Source organism: Prinia subflava, chromosome 6, assembly GCF_021018805.1.
Source record: "Prinia subflava isolate CZ2003 ecotype Zambia chromosome 6, Cam_Psub_1.2, whole genome shotgun sequence".
NCBI lineage: Eukaryota > Metazoa > Chordata > Aves > Passeriformes > Cisticolidae > Prinia > Prinia subflava.
This window is the reverse complement of record NC_086252.1, coordinates 13,440,813-13,462,464: the sequence shown is the minus strand read 5'-3', so window position 1 is coordinate 13,462,464 and position 21,652 is coordinate 13,440,813. Positions and strand designations below refer to the sequence as shown.

The window sequence follows — 21,652 nt, the reverse complement described above, 5'->3', positions numbered from 1 at the left end:
GATATGCACACAGATCTCAGTAAATGAATGACAGTTCTGAGGGAAAAGTGACATTTTGTACTGTATTTTATTTTATAGTATTACTGTGTTTAAAACAGTGTTGTGCCCAGTATTGTACATAGTTCCACTATTGTACATAGATGGGAAAACTGTTTTTAGGACTCTGCTGAACTATGAAGTAGCAAGAGAAAGCTCTTCCTCTGAAGTGTATGAGGCTGAAATAAAGATGGAAAAGTGAAGGGTAATGGAAACCCAGTTCTGTTAGATCTACGGTTTGGAAAGTGATGTCTGCTGCAGAACAATCTAGAGTCAGTGCTCTGTTTCCTGAATCTGTCTTGTGTGTTTCTCACATTTCATGGCCCCTCAGTTACCGAAAAATATTTAAAGAGGCTAAAATAAACAGAATAAATGAAAAGTACTGATTTTTCTGACTAAATGCTGTGTTGTTGCTCTGCATTGTTATGTGGTGGGATGTGTAGCAAGACATGGTCATATAATTACAAAAATTTCTAACAGCTATATTCTCTTTTACTCTACTTACTGAGGAGCTCTTTAAGAATAGCTGAACATGGAGAATTGGTGAGTATTCAAACATGAATGATTAAAACCAGTTATGCTAATGCAATGCATTGTTCATTGCAATTACCAGGTTTCTTCTCAGTACAAATTATCCATACTTAGACTGCATATGATACAACGTAAGGAAATATGGGTGGCATGAAGTTTTAGTACAGCTTTGTCTTCACTGTTAACCCCCTGCTGAGAAATAGAGAATGGCTACCACCCTCTTCTGCGTGCAGATTACAGGTTGTGTGCATTAGTTACATGCCAGCTAATGAGGTTCTATTGTTAAAAGTCCCCAGTGTAATTACCACTTTTTAGACTTGCAGCATGCTTGGTACCCCTCCTAGAGCTGTTAGATTTCTTCTGTTATTTACAGCATTGGCTGGCCTATTTGCTATTGTAAATTCAAAGGAAATTTCTCTTAACAGGGCTCTGTCAATTTGTCCTGTATGTACAGCACAGAGCACAGCAGGACCCAAGCTGTTAGTGCTGCAGTAATGTGAGTAAATCAGAATCAGACTTGACTACTGCCCTTCTCTGGGAGCAGGGTTCAGCAATAGCTGCTTCTGCCGTGCTGTTTGTGCTGCCTGCAGCCCGTGGCATTTATACTTCCATTGGCCAGGATCAGTCTGGAGCTGCCCAGCTGGAATCACCTGTTATTACCGAGGTGACAGACTGCTAGTGCTTTACTCCTCTGTAATGATCACTACTGCTGTAGATTTGATCTGTTCTTATGGCAGCCTTGCAAAGACTTTCTGATAAATCAGTCACCCATGTTTGCATCTCCTGAACTTGTCTCCTTCATATTCCATCTGCAACAGAAATATTCCTCTTTCTATTAAAATGAAAAACAGTTTTTGTCTGTGGGGAATATCCAGGAATATCCCACCTGCTTATTTGTTACCGGACTTGTTACATGCATTCTCAAAATAAGTATTAGGTAAGAGACTACTGTTGAAATCTAGAAATTATCTTTATTTTCTAGTAAGATACTGTCTTATTGTGCTCACTCAGAAAGATCAATATTATTTATACTTTGTAAGGAACAAGTTCTTTAAACCCGTATTTTACACAGAGATTTTCCCAGGACAAGTGATATGATGACTTTTTTCAGGTGATATCAGAAAAGGCATTTGATTGTCTTGGAAGTTTGTTATCTTTGTGGTGGGTTAACAGAGTCTGGACCAACATCTTACACCTGAGTATCAATATGAATAGCCAAGATTATAATCAGCAGATTTGCATCTGAAGCCTTTTTTATTTGAGTTGTGACACTACAAAAATTCATCCCCTGTGCTCACTGCACCCTGCACCTCCTTTACCGTGGTAAAGGAGGAAGGAATTAGAAAGCTCTGGGCAATCATCTGAAGTTGTGATGTAAAGTCTGTTTAACACCCTGATGGAAAGTGTGTGTATACTTTGTATGGTACACATTTGCTCCTCGGCCAGTCTTGAAGTTCCAGCTGTCAGCTGTTTCCTGTGTGCTTCTGACTTAGATGTTGCAATTTCTTTTACTGGATACAGATGCTACAATAACTCATGCTTCTGGTATTTTGTTTTCAGACATCTGCAGTGCAATCTGTCTGGGATTATCATAGTGTCTTTCAAAGTTGAAAGCAAGTTCAAAAAAAAAAAAGAAAAGAAAAAGCAGCTGTCATTTGTAGTAGGACACTTCAGCTGATTATGCTCTGTGAGCTGCATATGACCATCTGAAGGTTTCTAGCAGGTTTATGAGGCACAGCTTGAGCTACATGCCCGTCAGGGCTTTGGAGAATAAGCATGTCTGCTTTAGATGGTTTTTCAGGTGCTTATTTCTGCTGGAGGCTTGTACATGTTACAAGAACTTAAGAAAATCTTTGCCCTAGACCACCTTTGTACAAAAAGGAAATCTATTTTCTACCCTCAAAATCTGGCCAGGAAATTCAGGACCTAATAGTTTCAGAGAGCAGGTGTTTCCAGTGTTCATTGTTGCTAGAGTTGTTTCTTGTGTGTGGTGAAAGTTTCTGGATTTTTTTTTTAATTGTCACGGTCATTCTACTCCTCTTTGCTCATAAAATATTTTTTTAATTGTATTTATTTTAGATCTGACTGCACTGACATAGCTGATCCTTTGATTTGTTTATATGTTTATGAGAAGAAACATGAGCTGCTGCTGTTTGAAATATTCTAGTGATATCTAATGATGAGGAACAGCTGGGCTGGGTGGGCTGCAGGGAAAATGCCTGGAAATGTGAGATTTAAGGAAGACCATTTTATGTAGAAAACTGGTATGGCTTTCTCATTAGACCTAGACAACAGTAAAATCCTAAGGCACATTTTATATTTTTTTTTTACCTCTAGCAATACCATGGATCTGTCTTTTCAAAGTGTTTGTCTGCTGCTACACACCTAGATTTTGAGTTTCCACAAGCAGCATCTATTTAACCAGCATGAGAATTCAGAATTAATTTTTTAAAACACTAATAACACTACTGTTATAAGGTAGTCTGCATGGTAATGATCTGTAAAACTGCTTATACAGTCTAAATTAACAATGATAACAAACTCAGGCTGGAATGTAGAGAAAATTATGTAAAACAGAACACTTCCTGTCTTTCTGGAAATCCATGTGGTATGCAGACTCAGATTAGAAGGTATAAACTGACAAATAAAAAGCAATATCCAGGAAACAACAACAACCAACCAAACAAAAAACAACGCACCAGGAGAAACATCTTTATTTCCTCAGCAGCAAGACTTGCACCAAAATAAAGCATATCTATCTGTTCTTGGGTATTAGAAGTCTGCTGGGCAAAACGTTTGCTAAGAACTTCATATCTAAACTTGTCTCTGAATTCAGGTTTTCTGACTCCTGAAGTCACGGAATGAATACAAAACAGCAGATTCATCCGCTCATATCACTTTGAAGTTATTTTTATCTTTGCAACTATTCTTCCTGGTGGTAGTTCACCCCAGGCATACTGGACTGGAAGTATGAGAGATCCTATTCACTGCACAGAAATGCACCAGTCCTTCTGTTTGCAGTCCAGACTGTGCTGCTGAACACAGCACAGCAGCGTGGACTTACACCAGGTCAGAATCTGACCACGCACCTCCCTGCAGTGCTCCTCTTGGTTTATTGTACACATATCTATTTTCTTTGTAATATATGTACACCTTTTTATTTAGGTTCTCACCTTCCACCCCTCTTCATTGCAGGGCTTAGCTGCAGACAGTGAGGATGAGCGAGTCCCAGGGAGAAAAGAGAACGCCGGGGGAATGCAGGGAACAGAGCTGCTAGCTGAAGGCGGTGGGAGGGAGGGGAGGGGGAAGCCTGAAACCCTGCACAACTCTCGAAGCAGGGGCTGCTCATGCATCCCTCTGCAGTAGCTGGAGACTGCCAGCTCTGGAACAGCTCAACTTGCAGAGCTGCCCGGGGCGCGAAGACCGGCCGGCCCGGCTCCCCGGAGAGCAAGCTGCCGCTCAGTCTCTCCCGAGACTTCCGAACTTTGTTCAGGGCTGGCGGATTTCAAAGTAATTTCACTCTGCGCGAAAGTTCTTTAAAATAATTCCTAAGCCCAGCTGGTTGCAGCTGTGCCCACGTCAGGGGAGAGGTCTGTGGGCTACGCCGCGGGCATTCGCGCGCCCGCTCCGAGCTGCCGCTTCAGCCCGGTCGGCCCGGCCGCGGCTGCGGGTCCCCGGCCCGGCGCGGCTCTGCGCGCAGCGGGCGGCGGTCACCCCACCGGCAGGCAGCACCGCTCCCTCGGCCGCGCAGCGGGCGGCGGTCGCCCCACCGGCAGGCAGCACCGCTCCCTCGGCCGCACAGCGGGCGGCGGTCACCCCACCGGCAGGCAGCACCGCTCCCTCGGCCGCGCAGCGGGCGGCGGCACCCGCGACAGGGGAGCGCGTCCGAGCGGCGCGGAGGTGCCGTGAGAGCCGCGTCCCGCCGGGGCCCGCGGGCAGCACATCGGACAGCGGCCGCTGCCCGGCCCGGCCCGCCCGAGCGCGCGTGCGCGGGGCCGCGCGGCCGGGGGCGGGCGCGGAAGGTGCGCGCGCGCCGCCGCGCGCCCGCCCCCGCGCTGAGGTGCCGAGGCGGTGCCGGTGTGTCCCTCACGGCGGTGGCAGGAGCGCACGGGCGGTGCCGCTGCGGGGACCCGCCCGCCCCCGCGCTGAGGTGCCGCTCTGTCCCTCGCGGCGGCGGCGGCAGGAGCCGCACGGGCGGTGCCGCTGCGGGGACCCGCCCGCGCCGCTCCGCCCGCGCCCCCCGGGCCCAGCCCGCCGACCGTGAGGGCTGTGCCGCGCTGCCCCCCCCGCCCCGGGGCGCTATGAGCCATGAAGCCGCCCGGCAGCAACTGCCTGCGGCAGCCTGGCTGCGGCGGCCGCCGCCCCGCGCTCCTGCCGCTCCTCGGCCGCCTCGTCTCGCTGCTCCTGCTCCTCCATGGCTCCTCCTGCCCCCGGGCCCGCGCGGCCGCAGCGGCCGCCGGTGGGTATGACGGGGCTGCGGGTGCCTGAGGTGGCTGCGGTCCCCCGCGATAAACCCCGGCAACATCCATTTCCTCTCAACCATTCCTTCCACCCTTCCCGATCCCAGCTTTGTGTACGTGTCTGTGTCGGTGTGTGTAACCCCGGGGCTCGGTTAACATTTCCTTGGTTTGCTTGCTTACACAAAAGAGGTACGTGCGGTGCCGGTGCTGCAGTGTATTGGGTAGGGGTGCTGTGCGTGGAGAGACGCCGGTGAGGGATGCGACACCAAGTGCTTCGGTGGGCTTTGTATGTGTCACGGTGCGTGTGGACGGCGGTCCGCTCATTTGTCGGCTTGGGGTCGCAGTTTCCTGTGTGTTTTGTTGTTTATTTGCTCTTGGTTGCATATAAGTGACATGTGAAATGCTCTGAGTGCAGTCTGTCTGTGCATCATGTTGTTATTGTTAGTACATTGCCGGTACATCGTAATATTGCTATGCTGTTACGGCACGTTGATTGACTGTCTTGAAATTCTAATGAGGAAAGATGCAGGATTTCATTTTAAAAGCTGCTGCTGAAGAAAAGGGCTCTTGTCAAAGTTAAAAGAAGTAGAAATCAATTCCCTTTACATAATCGGAAGTTTAGCATTCAGTGCACATGGACTTTGAATTCAGTGTATGTTAGCAACACGGGGAGTATTCTTAGCTTTTTGTAGATTCTTTGGGGTTTTTGTGAAAGAATTTAGCTATCCAGGAGAGGGTAGAGGGTAACTACATATCCATTAAGTTATTTTTTTTTTCTTCCTGAAGGTTGAGAGGTATTAAAATATTTATAATCTATGTCTGCATATGAAAGTGCATATGCAATTAAATAAATAATGTTATTTCTGAAACCATTTTATGTGTGAAAAATGAATCAAATCTAGCTTAATGAGTAAGCTGTCTTTTTGTTTGCTTGAATGATTAGTAAAATGTTAGGAAACTGCAAGAAAACATGTAGCTTTTTCATGGAAATAAACACATTCTGCCATGGAATTTATGGCTGGCATATCTTTCTTCCCCAGGCCTGCACTGGAATGAAACAGCAAGCAGTATAGAGGAAGTACTGGCAGATGAAGAGGATACATTTCAACAGAGTAACAGCAGTAACAGTAAAAATAACAGCTACAGCAATGCAATCCAGAAAGAAATCACACTGCCTTCAAGACTAATCTATTACATTAACAGAGATTCTGAGACCCCTTACCATATCCTGGATACCAGGGCAAGGCACCAGCAGAAACATGACAAGGTAGGATAAAAAGAGGCTCTTCTGAAGAATTTTCAAAACAGTGATATGTGATGTGAAACTATGTTTGTTTTAATCTGTAGATATTCAAGACTTGATGGTGGTCCCTACCACAATTTTTAGGAATTAAAGGAGTACATGTAACTAAACAAGAATGTAATTTCCCTTATGTTAAAAATAATTATTGTGAATTTCAGAATGATTCAGAAACTGAACTGTAGATAAAACAAATGAGAATTAGGTGAAGTTGACTGGCTAATCAGCGTAGATTCTGGTGTCTTCACTTCCGGTACACCACCATCAACAAAATGTTTGTTCCAAAAAAAGCTCTGGACTGCAGAAGTATCTGCAAGGGAGCTTCTTTGGAATCCTAAACTTGCAGCGTGAGTTACTTAGCCTTGAGTGTGCCAGGCACTACCTAATGCAGCATTCATTTCCTGCTGCTGTATGGCCAGTGAAGACCACTGTAAAGTGTTACCATTTTTTTCAAACAGTACCTGCATTCTTCATTTTTAATGGCGAGATGTAAAATTCCATTTTGTATGGAAGCAGCTAGTAAGTTGTTTGGGTTTTGTTTTGGTTTTTCCTGAAATTGTATGGAATTGAACAAACTTTGGTTTTGTGGAATAACTTTGTAAAGAAGTAAACCTGTCTAAACGATATCACTTAGTACCTTTTAAATTTATTTCATTCTGTTTTTATAAATCTTTATTTAAAAAATGATTTCTTCCTACAGGATAAAAAGTAGAGTGAAGGTAAAGATGGTTTGAATATAAAGAGATTACTATGGTAGGGCAGAGACAACAAGGCAAATCAGTGTGTATGAAATTACTGAAGGACTTAGCTGTAATGGAGTTCCTACCTATTGGATAGCATTTCTCATGAAATTTTAGACAGTGAATTTAATACGTTATATGTGCTTATGTTGTTCTTGATGATTTGCCTTTTCAAATGTGGAATTAATAAGAAGGTACTGAATAATCTTTGAAAAAAAATTCAGGTATAGTATACCTCCAATACTGTACAGGTTTTATGTTTTAGTAGGAAGAAAGGTTGCTTCATAGCTTACTGAACATGGATATGGGTGTGTGCCTTTGGATGCATCTCAATACAAAAATATGTTCTGGTTGGTGCAGAAAAGCTTTTTGTTTGTTGGAGACTGGAGCTACTTAAGAGAACACTACATTCAGAACTAATACTCTTTCAAATGAGACGACTCTCTTAAATACACTTAAAAACACTAAGGTCTTGCTGTTCCCCTCTTGAGAAGAAGGGGGTTTACAAGTGCTTGCAGAGTTGCCTTTGGGAATAATGCTTCCTTTGTGGAGTTGTATGTGGGGTTTTTTGGAATCCATAGGACACAATCTCCACCAGTCTCTACGCTTACCCAGCACTGCCCATGAGAACATTGCTGTTCCTTTCTGTGCCCTACCTTGTATCTACATGTTGGAGTAAAGCTCTGCAGAAATCAGTGCTGACAGAATTGGTATTGATTTCCCTGGGCGTGCTTGCTGCTGACTGTTGTGTAAAGTGGATCTTCTTTCTACTCACTGTGTCCCTTTTAAGCACAGGGAATGCTAATGCTGCAGTTTTTCCCACAGAAGAGTTCCTTAATCCTAGACCTTCATGGACAGTGACATTATATTGACTTCATTCTTCTGGCATGAAATTTCTATTGTTTTATATTTATTGTTTACATTTAACTGAAGGAAAGGGTTGGTTATGTTCATTGTCTGGATGGATTTTTGTATGTCTTGCTTCCAGATTATCATACCTGACACCTTCACCCCAGCTTGCATCTTGTGCCTTTCCTTGCATGAAGTAATTTCTTTGCCCTTTCATTTACTTTACAACAGCTAAAATATTTGTCATTATATTATTTTCTTCTGTTTAACATTTACTGTAATCTTCTCTGTAGAGCAATGATTGGGCTCCGGGGGAAGTCTGGAAGGTGTAAAAGGGAAATAATCCAAACAACCCATAAACAAACCAATGCAATTGATTGTGAAAGATACTCAGGGGTTGGTGTTGACTTAGAGGGAGGATTCTTTTAATTTCTGGTTTTTATCCTTCTCCAGAATTAAAATAAATGCTATATTGTAATAAACCCTACTTGTGTGATTTTGATGTCTCTTACATTGGTAATAAAGAAAAGTAGCTAAAAAACCTTTATAGTTAGGTAAAGAAAGACATCTGTATTTAGGATTTTTTTAATACCATGTGACATAAGACAGCCTTATATATGTTTAGAGTGGAAAATGTTGAGGCAAAAATGTTTTTGTTGCTCTTCTACTGTTCTTGGGACTATACATTTTAACCTGTATTTTCTTGTCAACCTCAATATGCCATTTATAGGCATATGGTGTGGAAACAGTCTCTAACTATTGATAACACTGAGTAAGCTCCGTTCTGTGGAACTTCTCTGTAGTGATCAGAATAATAAAATATGGCCAGTTTGTGGGATTAGGCCCGAATGCCTCAGAAGTGCTGAGTCACTGTAAGGAGGGGTGAGACCAGAGGAAATGGTGTGTGGGTGGGAAGAAAGAGGTAAAGTTGGAGAAATATAATGATGTAAAATGATTTAAAATGCATTTTTAAAGTCCTGTCCCAAAAGTAAGGGTCTGCAATGTTCTTCATGAAATGTTGGTAGAAATTAAATACTGTAGAGAAGACAGTTTATCAGAGAATTAAAAACCCCATATATAATAAGTTACTTTCTTAGCACTGACTCTCTCTATCCCCTTTTGGTGAAATGTCATCATATTGAGAAGGTGTATGTGATCAAGACCCTCTCTCATTCCTTCTTCTTGGAAAAAGCTTTTTATCACTCTTAAAAGAAAGAAATGTTCACCAGAGTTTTGACAGTGATCTATCTCCAAGGGGGACAGAGTTTTAGTATATATTTTATTTTAGTTTTGTGCTCTTAAAAAAGCAGATTTTAAGTACTTCATGTTTGAAAACTCTAAATTCTGTGTACCTGTTTCCTCATAGTTGAGCTAAGGCTAGCTGGTTTTGAGTTCTTCTGAAGTTATTTTTAGTGCAAAATGCTCAAAAATGAGCATCTATTTATAAAAACACACTGAAGAAGCTTGCAGGCATCCTTAAACTTGATGAAAAGGTCTGAGTCACTTGTATTCTGTCTTTTTAAACTTCTGCAGGTGGAGGTAGTATTTTGAAGGTAATCCCTTTATTGAACCAGATCACTGCTTTGGTTCGTTTTCACAGGCTACATACACAAGATTTTTAGGGCTAGCAGGAAGACTGCACGGGGCACAACTTCTCACAGAAGGCTAGGAGCAAGTCCTTACAGTGGCCAGCAGAAGGAAAAATCCTGCAATGCAAGGTGTTTGAACATAATAGGATTGCTGGAGAAACACAGCCTGGGGCAACCTTAGCAAATTTTGAGTGGAAAAGAGCCTGAACTGGATGCATATGAAGGCAGATTGTGTCTGCTGGACAGTTTCTGAGTCATAGGTTTTCAGGAGCTGTAAAGAAGCCATTTCTTCATGCGTAATTATAAGCTGTTAATACAATTTTGGGTCTGGAGAGAGGTGTTAGGAAAACTGTTTTGCAGGTCCTAAAGAGGGAAAAATAAGGAAGACTACTTTTGGCTATGAAGATTCCACAAAGTTCCACATTCCCCCAAAAGTTTGGTTTATTCTGAGCTATTTTTCATGGGGTGGAACTCCAGGTGTTTCTGATCAGGTCAGCTGTTTGTCATTTACATGAAGAAAATACTCCTGCCAGGGGACTGCAATAATTTTTGCTATGTTGCCTTGCTTTAAAGGTTGAGATACAGTGCTGTCTCAGTAGTTTTAGTACTTGGCATGTGAAAATTGAGCAGGAATGCATTCTTAAGATAAAGGAAAACAACTCTTTTCCATTTAAAAGGAAGTGATATTGAAGAAAAAGCAGGTATGTTTTTGCAAAAGACCAAAGGTCATAACTGGTAAACTCTTAAGAGTTGGCATCATGTGAATTCTTACTAAAATCCAGATAAATATCCTATGCACTAGTTAGTCTTCCCTTTCCTTGCCTGTTATAGGCCATGTTTTCACTTTTAATCCTCATGCAATGAAAATTGGTCAAAATAATGAATGAAGTCCATGTGACTGATATGTATTAGATTGTTATAGAATCTTTGTAGTATTTCAGCTGGCTTTGCCTTTCTTTTCTTTTTTCCTGATCTTTCGGTGGTGGATCTGCAGTTTGCACTACTTGTAAATGGAAGATTCTGTGTACTTTGTACTTTTTTCCATTCTGTATTGAATTTATATTAATGCAAAAGGCTTATCTTGACTCTGTCTTCAGTAGTTACTAACAGGAGGATTGAAATTGGTCTTTCTGTCTTTGGTTTCTGGGAGTAGGAGATTTTCCTTATGCCAACTTAAACTAGATCTAGATCTTTCTTAGCTGAAATGTGGGTCATGTTATTTCTACAACTTTTCAAATTCTTTTTTTTTTAAAAAAAGCTTTTTTGGGTCTTCTCATGAGCTTTACACAATAACCTATAAAAGGTTTCATTTCCTAAGTATTAGGTAGCACAACACTTGTACTTGTTATGCCTCGTTCCAAAATAGAAATACATTAAGTTTATAGGTTTTCTAGCATTTGTGGGAAGCTGGGTAGTGCAGGAAATTGGCCCAAGATAGGGATGCCCTTCTTTATAGAGTCTTACAAAAAATCCTATAGAGGGATATGCCCCATGTTCCTACAGAAGGGTGTCTAAGTATTGCCATGTTGGGAGAGAGTGGTGAGTTCTGGCCCCTGGGGTTTGGAGGCACAGTGGTAGGATTGCTTCCAGAGGCAGACCTGGGTCTTTTTTCACATGCCCACAACCTTTCTTTGAAAGAACAGGCTTCAAGGCTTGGGGTTCAATTGCATCAGAGTAACTCCTCAATTGTTAAAGTCCAGAGACAAATCATTAACAGGAGGTTTTCTGAAGTGCTGTATGTTTTAAATATCAGTTTTTGCATGCTGCTGGGATATTGATGCATTCTGTTTCCATATGAAATGTTTTATTTCCAGGGAGTAGTGGAAGGCTGGCTGGGTGGATGTGCCACGCAGCAGAATGTAACCGAATGCCAGAAGAGGGGATGGTTTCTGTATGGGGACTGAGGACAGGCCAACAAGCTAAAAGGAGGATTGTGAACTAATACATAGTAAGTCACGTTGACTTGTGACAAAGTTAGGCTATTATTAGAAGGAAGGTCTAGAGCAAAAAGCTGTTTTAATGGTCTAAAATCCATCTAAATCTGACTTATATTTCTATTTCTGTAATGAGAGGGGATGAAACCCCTTGCTCAGCTTCTAAACCAAGAGAGGTAGCTTTTGGCCATTATTTTAGTCAGCAGAACTGTATGCAAAAATAGATTTCTAAAAGCAATGAGCTTGTCCTTTGGGAGACTGTATCTGTTTGAATATAGCAAAAGACTCATAGCTACCATCAGTCAGTTAAATAATGCTACTTTTGTTTAAAGACATGTGACATAACTTCATATTTTTGAAGGGATAACACATTATTGCACTGCGCATAGTTTTACTGTGAAGAAAGTAACACCAGTATAGTACTTTTTGGTGATGATTGTAAATTTCCTCAAAGTCTGAAGGAAGTGAATTATCGACAGATGATGCCCAAATGTGATAATGAAAACAATAAAAGAATTCAAGTTGTGACGTAGATCAGTAGAACTGAGATTTCTGTTACAGCCATTTTTATCTTGAAACATGCTGTAACCTAATGACTGATTTGAGAGAAACTGGAATTCTTTATACATATGGATTTTTAGCTTGGAAAAAACCCTGAGAGCTGCTACTTTGCATAAGCAGCTACAGCACTCTGCACTCTTAGAATGTCCCTAGTATGAAGAATCTCTTATTACAATGACTACACCAGTAATTTGACCGTCCAGAACAGGGGAAACAAAAACCTTTCTTTTTTTTTTTTTTTTTCTGCTAAAGTTTAGGTATGGGGACAGGAAGAATTTGAAAGACTCAGACCTTTCTTCAACCCACATCTCTATACATCATCAGTGAATCTTTGAAGAAAAACTTTATATAATTTTGGAGCTTTGCCATTGGAATAGGCTATAGCTGTCAAAGCAGGAACCTCTGCACAGGTTTTTAGATGATAAGCAAACACAGACAAAGGAACTTGGTCTCCTTTTTATGTAAATATGCAGGTGTGAGCATTTTTCCTGCTAAAATGTGTCTAGTCTTCAAACTATGTGCTGATCTACATTATATTCTTATTTGAATTTGTATTTCTATGCCAATGAGAAAAACACTGTGTTTCAGATGATACTTCAGGTATTTGTATTACACAGTAGCTGATGAGAGAATATAGTGAAATTATAAGGTGCATAACAGAATTACAGATACTTTTCTGAAATATTTCCTCCCATCATTGTGGTACATGATGGTTGTAATGCTTAAAACACCTGGTGATAATTCACTGGTAGCTTTCTATGCTAATTTATTGCCGGAAAATAACCAGTTTCAGGATTAGATATTTAGTGTCATTATCTTCAGCTAGTTTCTGGCTTACGGCTTTTGGAGGTGGCTATCCATTGTTAAACTGGCTGTAGGAGCAGTGTATTGCATTCACCTGAATTCCAAACAGTGCTTTTGCTAAAGGCAAAAGGCATTTCAAATCTTTTTGTAACCAATGGTTTCAGCTAAGCTTGGTGGAGAACATGCCCTGTTGCAGGTCATCAAATTAGTGTCAGCTGCGTTGCAGCAATTGTTTTTGTGTACAGGCTGCATCTGTTAGATAGCAAGGAGTGTTTTTAAACACAGTAGTTGTTTTTCAGGAACAGCATGCTATATGTAATTCCACAAGAGGAACAGGTTTTATGATATTGCAGACCAAGAATAAAAATTACTTTAGATAATTTGAGACTGCAGAAAGATAAAGAGTACATGGTTCATGGCTTAGAACACTGAAAATGCACAGGTGTCATTGAATGGGCCTGACTGGACAGTAGAAAAGCTATAGCAGATCAGGCCAGTCATCCAGCTAGCTGTCACTAAAATCAGTATCTGATGCCTACGGAGGGATTTCTCATGTTTCAGAGTGAGCTTAATGGAATAGTTCATGCTCTTGTAAATTTTGCAGATAGTGAACACTGAAATCTTGTTTGTGGTGTGTATGAAGACACATCCTTTTAGGTAAATGTTGCATGTGGAGGAGATTCAAAGCAGTAGCTTGTGTAATTCATAAGTGGAATCTTTACAGTATAAAACTAATTGCAGCTCTTTTACTGTAACAAAATTTCATGCTCTAAAAAATTAAATTAATACATGTGTGTTTTGAAAACATAATAAAGTTTTTGGCATGAACAGGTGCTTGGAAAGCTCCTTGTGATAGTTGTTCCTTGATTTCACAAAAAAAAAAAAAGGATTTGGGGCTGAAAAGCCTCTTCTACTAAGCATGTATTTAACCTGACATTCCCTTTTTAAATTTTTTTTTTTAATGTATATGCTAGCAGATTCTCTCTGGTCATGCCACCTGTTTGTGTTTTACTTAAACTGTTTTGCTCTGCTGATTCAGAGCAGCTGTAAACTCCATTCTGCCAGGCCAGTGTTAGCAAATTGGTGAACTGGTGACACAACAAGATACTTTTACCAAAGAATAGAACAGAGAGAAAGCTTAGTACTAGTTTGCTTCTATATGATTTTAGATATCAGCTAGGAATATTATTTTTTTAATTCTCATTTAGGGTCATTGTATTTTTTCAATAAACAAAACCAGGCTTTAGCTAAGATTGTTTAATGGCATTAAAGGTATTGAAAATATTTTGTAAGTACATGACTTTTATTTTTAAAAAAAGAATCTTGATAGCAAAGCTCTGTGACCCTGTTGAAAGGGTATGATAATGATAATTCTGGCAGCAAAGAATGATAAAGTAATACAGGAAATGTCACAGCTGATTTTAGTCACAATAGCAACTTAAAAAAATTATGTTGAAGAATTTTCTGAAAGATGATGAATAACTTTGCTGAGAAAGAAGATGAAAATTGGTGTTCCTTTGTGTAGTGCAAAAATGGAAGAGAAACATAAAGAGCTTATCCTTTGTGGAGAAATTGCCAAAGGAGAACAGAACTGTGGACCATAAAAGCTAACCTTCATACTATTTAAGTTACACTGTAAATTAGCTAGAATTTGATGTGTTTTCTGTGGCATACTTGAAGATTAATTGTGGTGTTTAATAAAAAACAGGGGATTTTTTTGTCTTTTGATTAACAGGCTTAGTCATAATATTCCAACTTTGTGTAATTATTTATCAAATAAGTGTATCAAATTAGTGTACAAGTAAGCATGATTTGATTAGAACATTATCAGGAAAGACACTATGAAATTCAGATCTAATCTCTTCAACCCTGCTGGAACAGTGTCTTCACAAAAAGAAATCTTGGATCATCTCTTATCATCTCCCTATTTTTCTAGAAATCAGATAAGCGTGTTTTAAATGTCTTTTGCTACAGTTATTGCAGTATAGAGAAAACTAAAGAATACAATTTATCTGACAAGAACTGAATATCCTGACAAGCAAGACCAAGCTAATGTTGATTTGTTGTATGTTGACCAACATCAGTGTTCTTTATAATGGTTTAGCTACAGTGCCAAGTATAAAGCCATTAATTTTGAAGGGATTACTTTGAAAGAGTTTTTCATAATGTGTAATTTGAGCCTTGCCATGATTTTCATATTTGAAAGTGTGTATTACAAATGCTTTAATTATTTCAGCCTTTAAAAGGGAACAATTACAGTAACTTAATTAAAAGAACAGTATATTGCATTACTTATGCTTTTGTTACGTAGCCATCTGGTTATGGCAAAATACAGACATTTGTGTGAAACATTTTTCTCTTTTTGTTTTCTTTTCTTTTTGTGAGGGATGAGTGTGCATTTGAAAGCATGCGTTTCAGATACCATTTTCTTCCCTCTAAAAAGGAAAATGCTTTGGAATCAGAATTTGGTGCAAGGGCAAAAGTTTTCATATGACCCTGAGATTCATGAAAATAAGCATGTTTTTCATAACTTTGTTTTTCACAGTCACATTTGTTATATATACTCAGTGAATATTTTGACAACTGCGTGTTTCTGTTTACAGGCTGTACATCTGGCCCAGGCAAGTTTCCAGATTGAGGCCTTTGGCTCTAAATTCATCCTTGACCTCACATTAAATAAGTAAGTCCATAATTTGAGGTTTCTTTCACTCCTCTTCTTATCATCATGTGGTACAACATCAGGGCATGTAATGTTTCAAGATCTGTTGAAAAAAGATGCTGTTATCCAAGTTTATTAATACAAAGCAACATCTAACATTTTTTATGTAAGATAAACATTTTTTATGTAAGGTATCAGTAACCCTTGCTGACACCCATAAAGTAGATACTCTTAAAATTTTATTGTTTGTGGTAAAATAAGTTATGATAAATAGAGAAATTCTAGCACTGGTAGTGTTTGCAAAGTGTGAATTTTCTTGGTTTTTTTTTTTTTTTTTAACTAATTGATGAATTATCATGAGATGTTTTAGTTGCTCAAGCTGGTTGCTGTAAATACTTGTATGAATGGCTCATCTTTAATGATCTGGATATCGTGCTGTTGTCACTACAGTCGTGAACTTCCTAATGAGATGGGAATCTTAGTGGTGTGGCAGCCCTGAAAGGTGCAGCTGGAGTCTGTTTGCCTGTAAGACAGACAATTTTACATAATTGTTTAGTCTAGAAGAACTGACATGTAATACAGGGCAGTGGTGGTTTAGTTGTTTATATCCCACATGCTTTTATATCACTGCTGAAGGTATGGAACTATGATTTCCTAAAAATTGTAATGCCCTTTTTTTTTGCCACTGAAAGTTTAAGAGTAAAATAGAAGTACAAAATCCATACTAAATACTGGACGGGTAAAATGTAATGCTCAAAAGTGCGTTTGCCCCTTGTATGGCCCTTGAGACTGAACATGCTTTAAAAAAGGAGAAACAAGTTTACAGAAACAATTGCATACTGATTTTTTCAAAGCATTCCTCTGGTCTTGAGGTTCATATGAGGCCTTTTTGTTCTTAAACTGTCATAAAAGGGAAGTATTTTTAGGGACAGAGATGCAAACTTACTAAATCTAGTAGCTTTTAAAAGCAGCAAGTTACAGCTTTATAAAATTTGCAGAACTTATATTTGCGTATTTTGCTTCTTGGCTGCTAATTATCAGATATTTTGCTGTAAAGGTGAACTGGAAATGTTTTCCTTCATCCATGCATAATTTTGAAGTTAGGTTGCTCTTGCATTTCCATCTTTCAAAATGTTATGTGAAGTCTTGAGTATTTGGCAAAGATGAATTAGTGCAAAGGCTAGGAATGCCACACAAAATTAAAGAACAAAGAAAGCTTGAAGTTAACTGGGTGTTCTCTAGGCTCTGGAAAAATTATAGTGTAGTGCAAAACTGTTGTTTTATGAGGGTTAGACTTGTGCATAGTAATTCCAGTGGATGATTGTGACACATTTGTGAAGGCAACCGATATTTAGTGCTCTCTAAGCTACAGGTAATTCCTCCTCTTGGTCTGCTTTCCACTGCTCCGGTTTGCACATCCAGCGAGTAGTGACAGTGAGCCCACATTCCCAAAGTGACACTGTGTGGAGGGTATGGCTGGTCACAGAGACAGTGACAAAGAAGAAACATTGCCTTTACTGGCACCACATAAATGTGCTGACAGCACTTAGGTGAATAAGAGGAAAACAGGCTCATCAACTTCTTCCACAGCTGATGAGAAGTCAAAGTTTGCTGGTCGAAGGTACCCCAGCCCTCTCCTGATTCATGGGCAGGCCTGCATTCACTGATGCAAATGTTAACACAGGCTTTAAGTTCATTCCATATTGATGCCTAGGCTTGAGGTCTCTTATGGGGTCACTGTCTTAGGTCTTAGTCTTTCAGATAGAAGTCTCCTTATAATTGTTGACTGACCCTCAAGTTTCCTTGCAGATGACACCCATGCAGAATAGAGAGTGGGGTCACAAAGGGAGTATTTATTACAAGTAGGACTTAACAGGGGACAGACGGCAATGATCAGGTGCAGGGCTGTGCCAAACAAACCAACTGCCTTGCAGCTTACACTAGTGACTCCTTTTTAGGCCACCTCCTCTCCATTTTCCAACATGTTCTGTCCTGATTCACCTTCTCTCCCCTTGGCACATTCCCTGAATGTTCCCTAAAAATGATTGCACATATCCACAAGTCTGGGCAGACATCCTGAAATAAGTTTGTTCCTTCCCAGGAGACAAATTAAATTGTGTACCACTTCTTATCTGTTCTAAAGTTCTGGCTGAACCTCTTCAAGACCATGCTTGAGTGGCTTCTTCCATGGCCCGTCAGTCAGTGGCCTAACAGAGATAATAATGAAGACCAGAACTTTTATCTCCTGTTCCTTAGGATTAGGGGTTTGTTGCATTTCCTGTCTGTGTCTCATGGTGAATGGCTATTATCCAAATAAAATCACAAACCCATTGACATTTCCCATATCCTGGCAATGCTACCCCTTCTCCAGTCCTGCTGTTTGTCCTTGCTTATTTTTAATAACAAACGGTTCATGAGTAAGTGTATGGATTTTTTCTAGTTGTGGCTGCTTTCTCACCAATCAAGAAATGCAGTGCCTATCACTTCAAAAAGAGAGAGGCAGCTTACTTGCTGTGCACCCTAGCTGAAGAAGTTCTGCTCTTGTGATATCAGGAATGTTCTTACTGCCTCTATATAAGGTACAGGGTTAGGTTAGGTACAGGGTGTTCAGGTGCCTTACTGATATCCTCACTCTTGCCTCTTTATATGTTAGGTTTTCTCCTAGCTTCCTTAGTGATTTTTGACTCATAAACATTTGACTCTTTATCTGGTTCTGCTCTAGAAAATTACTTCAAAAACTTGTCCTTCTTTTTGACTGGACAGAATACTCTAAAACTCTAAGTCATAAAACTTGTACTATAAATTGTAAATACCCATAGACAATGCTTTGAAAAAGACCTGTTCTTGTGTTTCAGTTATGTTTATGTGTTCAGCAAAAAGCAGCGTTTTGCTGTATTGGATTTTAGTTGGCGTACTGGTACTGCTAATGTCTAGTTAGAAGCAAAGGCAGAACAATTTGGAATTCCCTTGTATATGGTGACAATATTTTTGTATCAATTGCCCTAAGGTGAGTTAATGCTACAGACACTGTGTGTATTCTGTGCATTTTGGTTTTGTTCCTGTGTTTTTTTGAATGTTCTACAAGTCATTAAAGCTAAAATCAAGGATGGTTGTTATGTACAAACAGGGTCTAGTTTTTAGTTTTCTTTACCTCTGTTGGAAACTGTGTGATTGCCTTCTATGCTGCAGATGCTCTTTTTTTCACAGCAAATATTATAACTTGACAATTCAGTGAAGAAGATTGGATATTCAATTTCATTAATAACCATTGAGATTTTGTAAGAAGACAAGGTGGCAGTCTGAAAGTTTATGGAGCATGTTACTTGAAAATTTCGCTTTGTTTTCCATCTTGCCATGATGCAATGGCACAAGCAGCTTGGAAGAAATGCAATCTCCTCAAGTCCTTCAATCCAGTGTGCAGAGACAATTAATATGTAAGATTTGTATGGCGCTTGAATGGGTAACCAACTTTGCAGTTATGCATGGTCTAAACCAGATGAAATATAACTTGTTATCCTAAGGGTGATTTTTGGTAGCTTTTTCTGACAAGAAGACTCAGGGAAAAAGACCTCTGTTTTGAACTCCTTTGCAAGGTGGCTTACTTTGAAATTTTAGACATCTTGCCCCTTGCTACACTCAAATGTTTGACCAGTTGCAGGCTCTCGGTGTGGTGCCAGTTATGATGATGCATAATAATTGCAGGTATGTTGATTGTGGAAATAACTTGATGCAAAAAGTAATAATTTTTATAATCTTGAATGGATTAAATAATGTTTTAGTTAATACTCAGTACAAAAATGGCAGATTGTAGTGTGGTAATGGGATAACAGTCCCATTTGAAAAGTTAGACTTACAATTCAGCTATGATTGTCTGTCCAAAAGCAATAAATTTCCTGTGCAATGAATAACATGTAGCATTGTCATAGAACACAAATTATATAAAAAGCCTTTAAAAGTGTTCACTTCTGTCCTCAAACGACAGTGTTGTAACAGTGTTGTAACATTGTATTTGGGTAATCGATGATCCTAGTACATCTGACCAGTTTCTTGTTTTATATTGATGCATTATTTACGCAAACAAATGTTTGCAAGGTGCTAGCAAATTAGTTTTTAATGATCTCATTTCCAGCAACATGTAAAAGGCTTTTAACTTGCTGTTCTGCTGAAAGAGAAGAGTTTTTGCAGGTAACTCTTAATATCCTGTTTAATGGTAGCAAGCTTTATGTTCTGGTGTAGTACTAAAACACATTAAAGAGCAGTACTACCAAAAGCAGTGAATTAAAAATGTCTACTTGCTGCTTTTTTAGAGAAGAGGGAAGCCAGCTGCATTGTCTGGCAGTTTGCAGCCAGGGTCTAGTACCTGCCTCTAAATAAAGAGGTCTTCACCAGCATAGGAGGCTGAGGCTATACTGGAACCTTCACCCACTGGGACTGTGGTGGCTGAGACACGTCCAAGAATAGGGAATTACTTGACTGATATGGACAGAAACAGAAGGTAAAATCCAAAGACAAAAATCTCTCCCTTCCTGCTGATAACTTGCCTCAAAATGTAGGATTCTCGGGGAAGGGGAGAAAAAAAAAATCACCAAAGTCAGTCTAATTTTTTTAACTTTTCCTTCTATTCTCTGTAGAAGTTTATCTTTCCAGGAAACTCTGTTTCCAGGAAAATGGATTTCTTTTCGATGAAGATATCATAGGAAAAATATTTGGCATCTTGGACCTGAACTGAAAAAACCCAACTCTGCTGCATTTGACCATAACATGAGTTAACAATTTGAGACACTAAAATATGACTGTGGTGGAAAGTCAGTTTCTTTTGTGAAGGGCAATCAACATAACAGCAAATTTTATCTAGTAGTTTGGACCTTATAATTGTTGTTTATTCTTTGTGGTATATGTTTCTGTAGGACTGAATTAACTTGAGAATGGTCCCAGAAGAGGTTACAATGTCAGCCTAATTTAAAATACAGTAGGGCAGTAACTGAATTATTTGAGAAACTACTTGATTTTGGTTTTTTTTCATAATTCTTTTTTTATGAAAAAGGGAAAGCTAGTCACAGTTTTTCAGAAGGAAACTTTGAGTAATTTTGACATTCTCTTAAATAAACACTTAAACATTTAAGGTATTAAATGGATCCTACAAGATACATAGGCTAAATTAAATGCAGTAGTAATACTGTGAAAAGTTAAACTCTAGTTGGCTTTAAAAAGTTTGTTACAGGTGAAATGCAAGGAACTCCATGTTAAGATTTTACAGCAATGTGTGTGCCCTCCTGTAAGTACAGTCTTGAATTTCTCAGCTGTAGATAACAGAGCTTTACTCCCAGAGCTGGAGGCAACCTATTCAAACTTATCATTTGTCTCAGTGGGTGTTTCATGTACGAAGTCTTAGAGGCAGATGTGAAAACCTCTTGCCACCCTCACAGTAAAGAGGTCCTTCCTTATGTCTAAATCGGTCATTTTTCAGTTTAAAGCCATTCCCCCTTGTTCTATTGCCACGTGTCCTTGTATAAAGTACCACTTGTCAAACCACTTGCTTGGGGAGTGAAAACTTCATTCTGTGCACTCCCAATCCCAGATTTAATTAAGTATGGATCTCTCATCCATCTGAACAGTTTTTAAAATATCTGTCAGTTGAGATGCAACCACAGCCATTGGTTTGGTGGATTGTTAGGGTCAGCAAGCCTTGGGAAATCAAATACTCATCTGTAGCGATATGACAGTGCTGTAAAATTCCATGTGGCAGGATGAGGATGTTGCCTTCTCCCTCCCATGTAACAATTTCTGGTATCAAATGCAGGAGAAAGTTTGAAAGAAGGTGCTTGTCACAAAAATAATGAAATTAGCTGTTTGTGTCTTCATATCCTTGTGCATAGCACTTTCTAAAGTGATATCATATTGAGCATGATGGTAAACAAAAATATGGTGGAAACTGACCAACATACTGTTGATATTCTGAAGAACTCTTCAAACTGCTGCTTTCAAAATGCTTGCTGGAGTACCCAATAAAATACAGCATGTTCCATTCTCAGAGGGAGAGCTTCAGGACATAGCTAGAGAAAGGATCATGATTTTGTTTTCTGCATTCCCTTGAACTGACTCAGGGTTTCTTGCACTGACAGGCAGACTGATCCAGGAAAAAAAATGCAGCGTTTTCTGCACTATTCTATATGAGTATTCTAAACTATT

General features: G+C 39.7%; 1 protein-coding gene across 7 annotated transcripts in view; it reads left to right on the top strand.

Annotated features, from left to right (window-relative positions):
• The first annotated feature begins 4,640 nt into the window (after positions 1-4,640).
• The window catches only part of ADAM23 (ADAM metallopeptidase domain 23), a 69,945-nt gene continuing 52,933 nt past the window's right edge, over positions 4,641-21,652 (top strand). For 4 of the 7 annotated variants that reach the window (XR_010080753.1, XM_063400325.1, XM_063400324.1 and 1 more), the window contains exons 1-3: positions 4,643-5,026; positions 6,068-6,294; positions 15,408-15,484. Coding sequence is in view for 6 of the 7 variants with exons in the window: in XM_063400325.1 (XP_063256395.1) it covers positions 4,876-5,026; positions 6,068-6,294; positions 15,408-15,484 (455 nt within the window). In the remaining variant the exon portion in view is untranslated. Of the gene's footprint in view, positions 5,027-6,067; positions 6,295-15,407; positions 15,485-21,652 lie in introns of all 7 variants that reach the window. The other 3 variants (XM_063400320.1, XM_063400321.1, XM_063400326.1) reach the window with 2 other exon arrangements.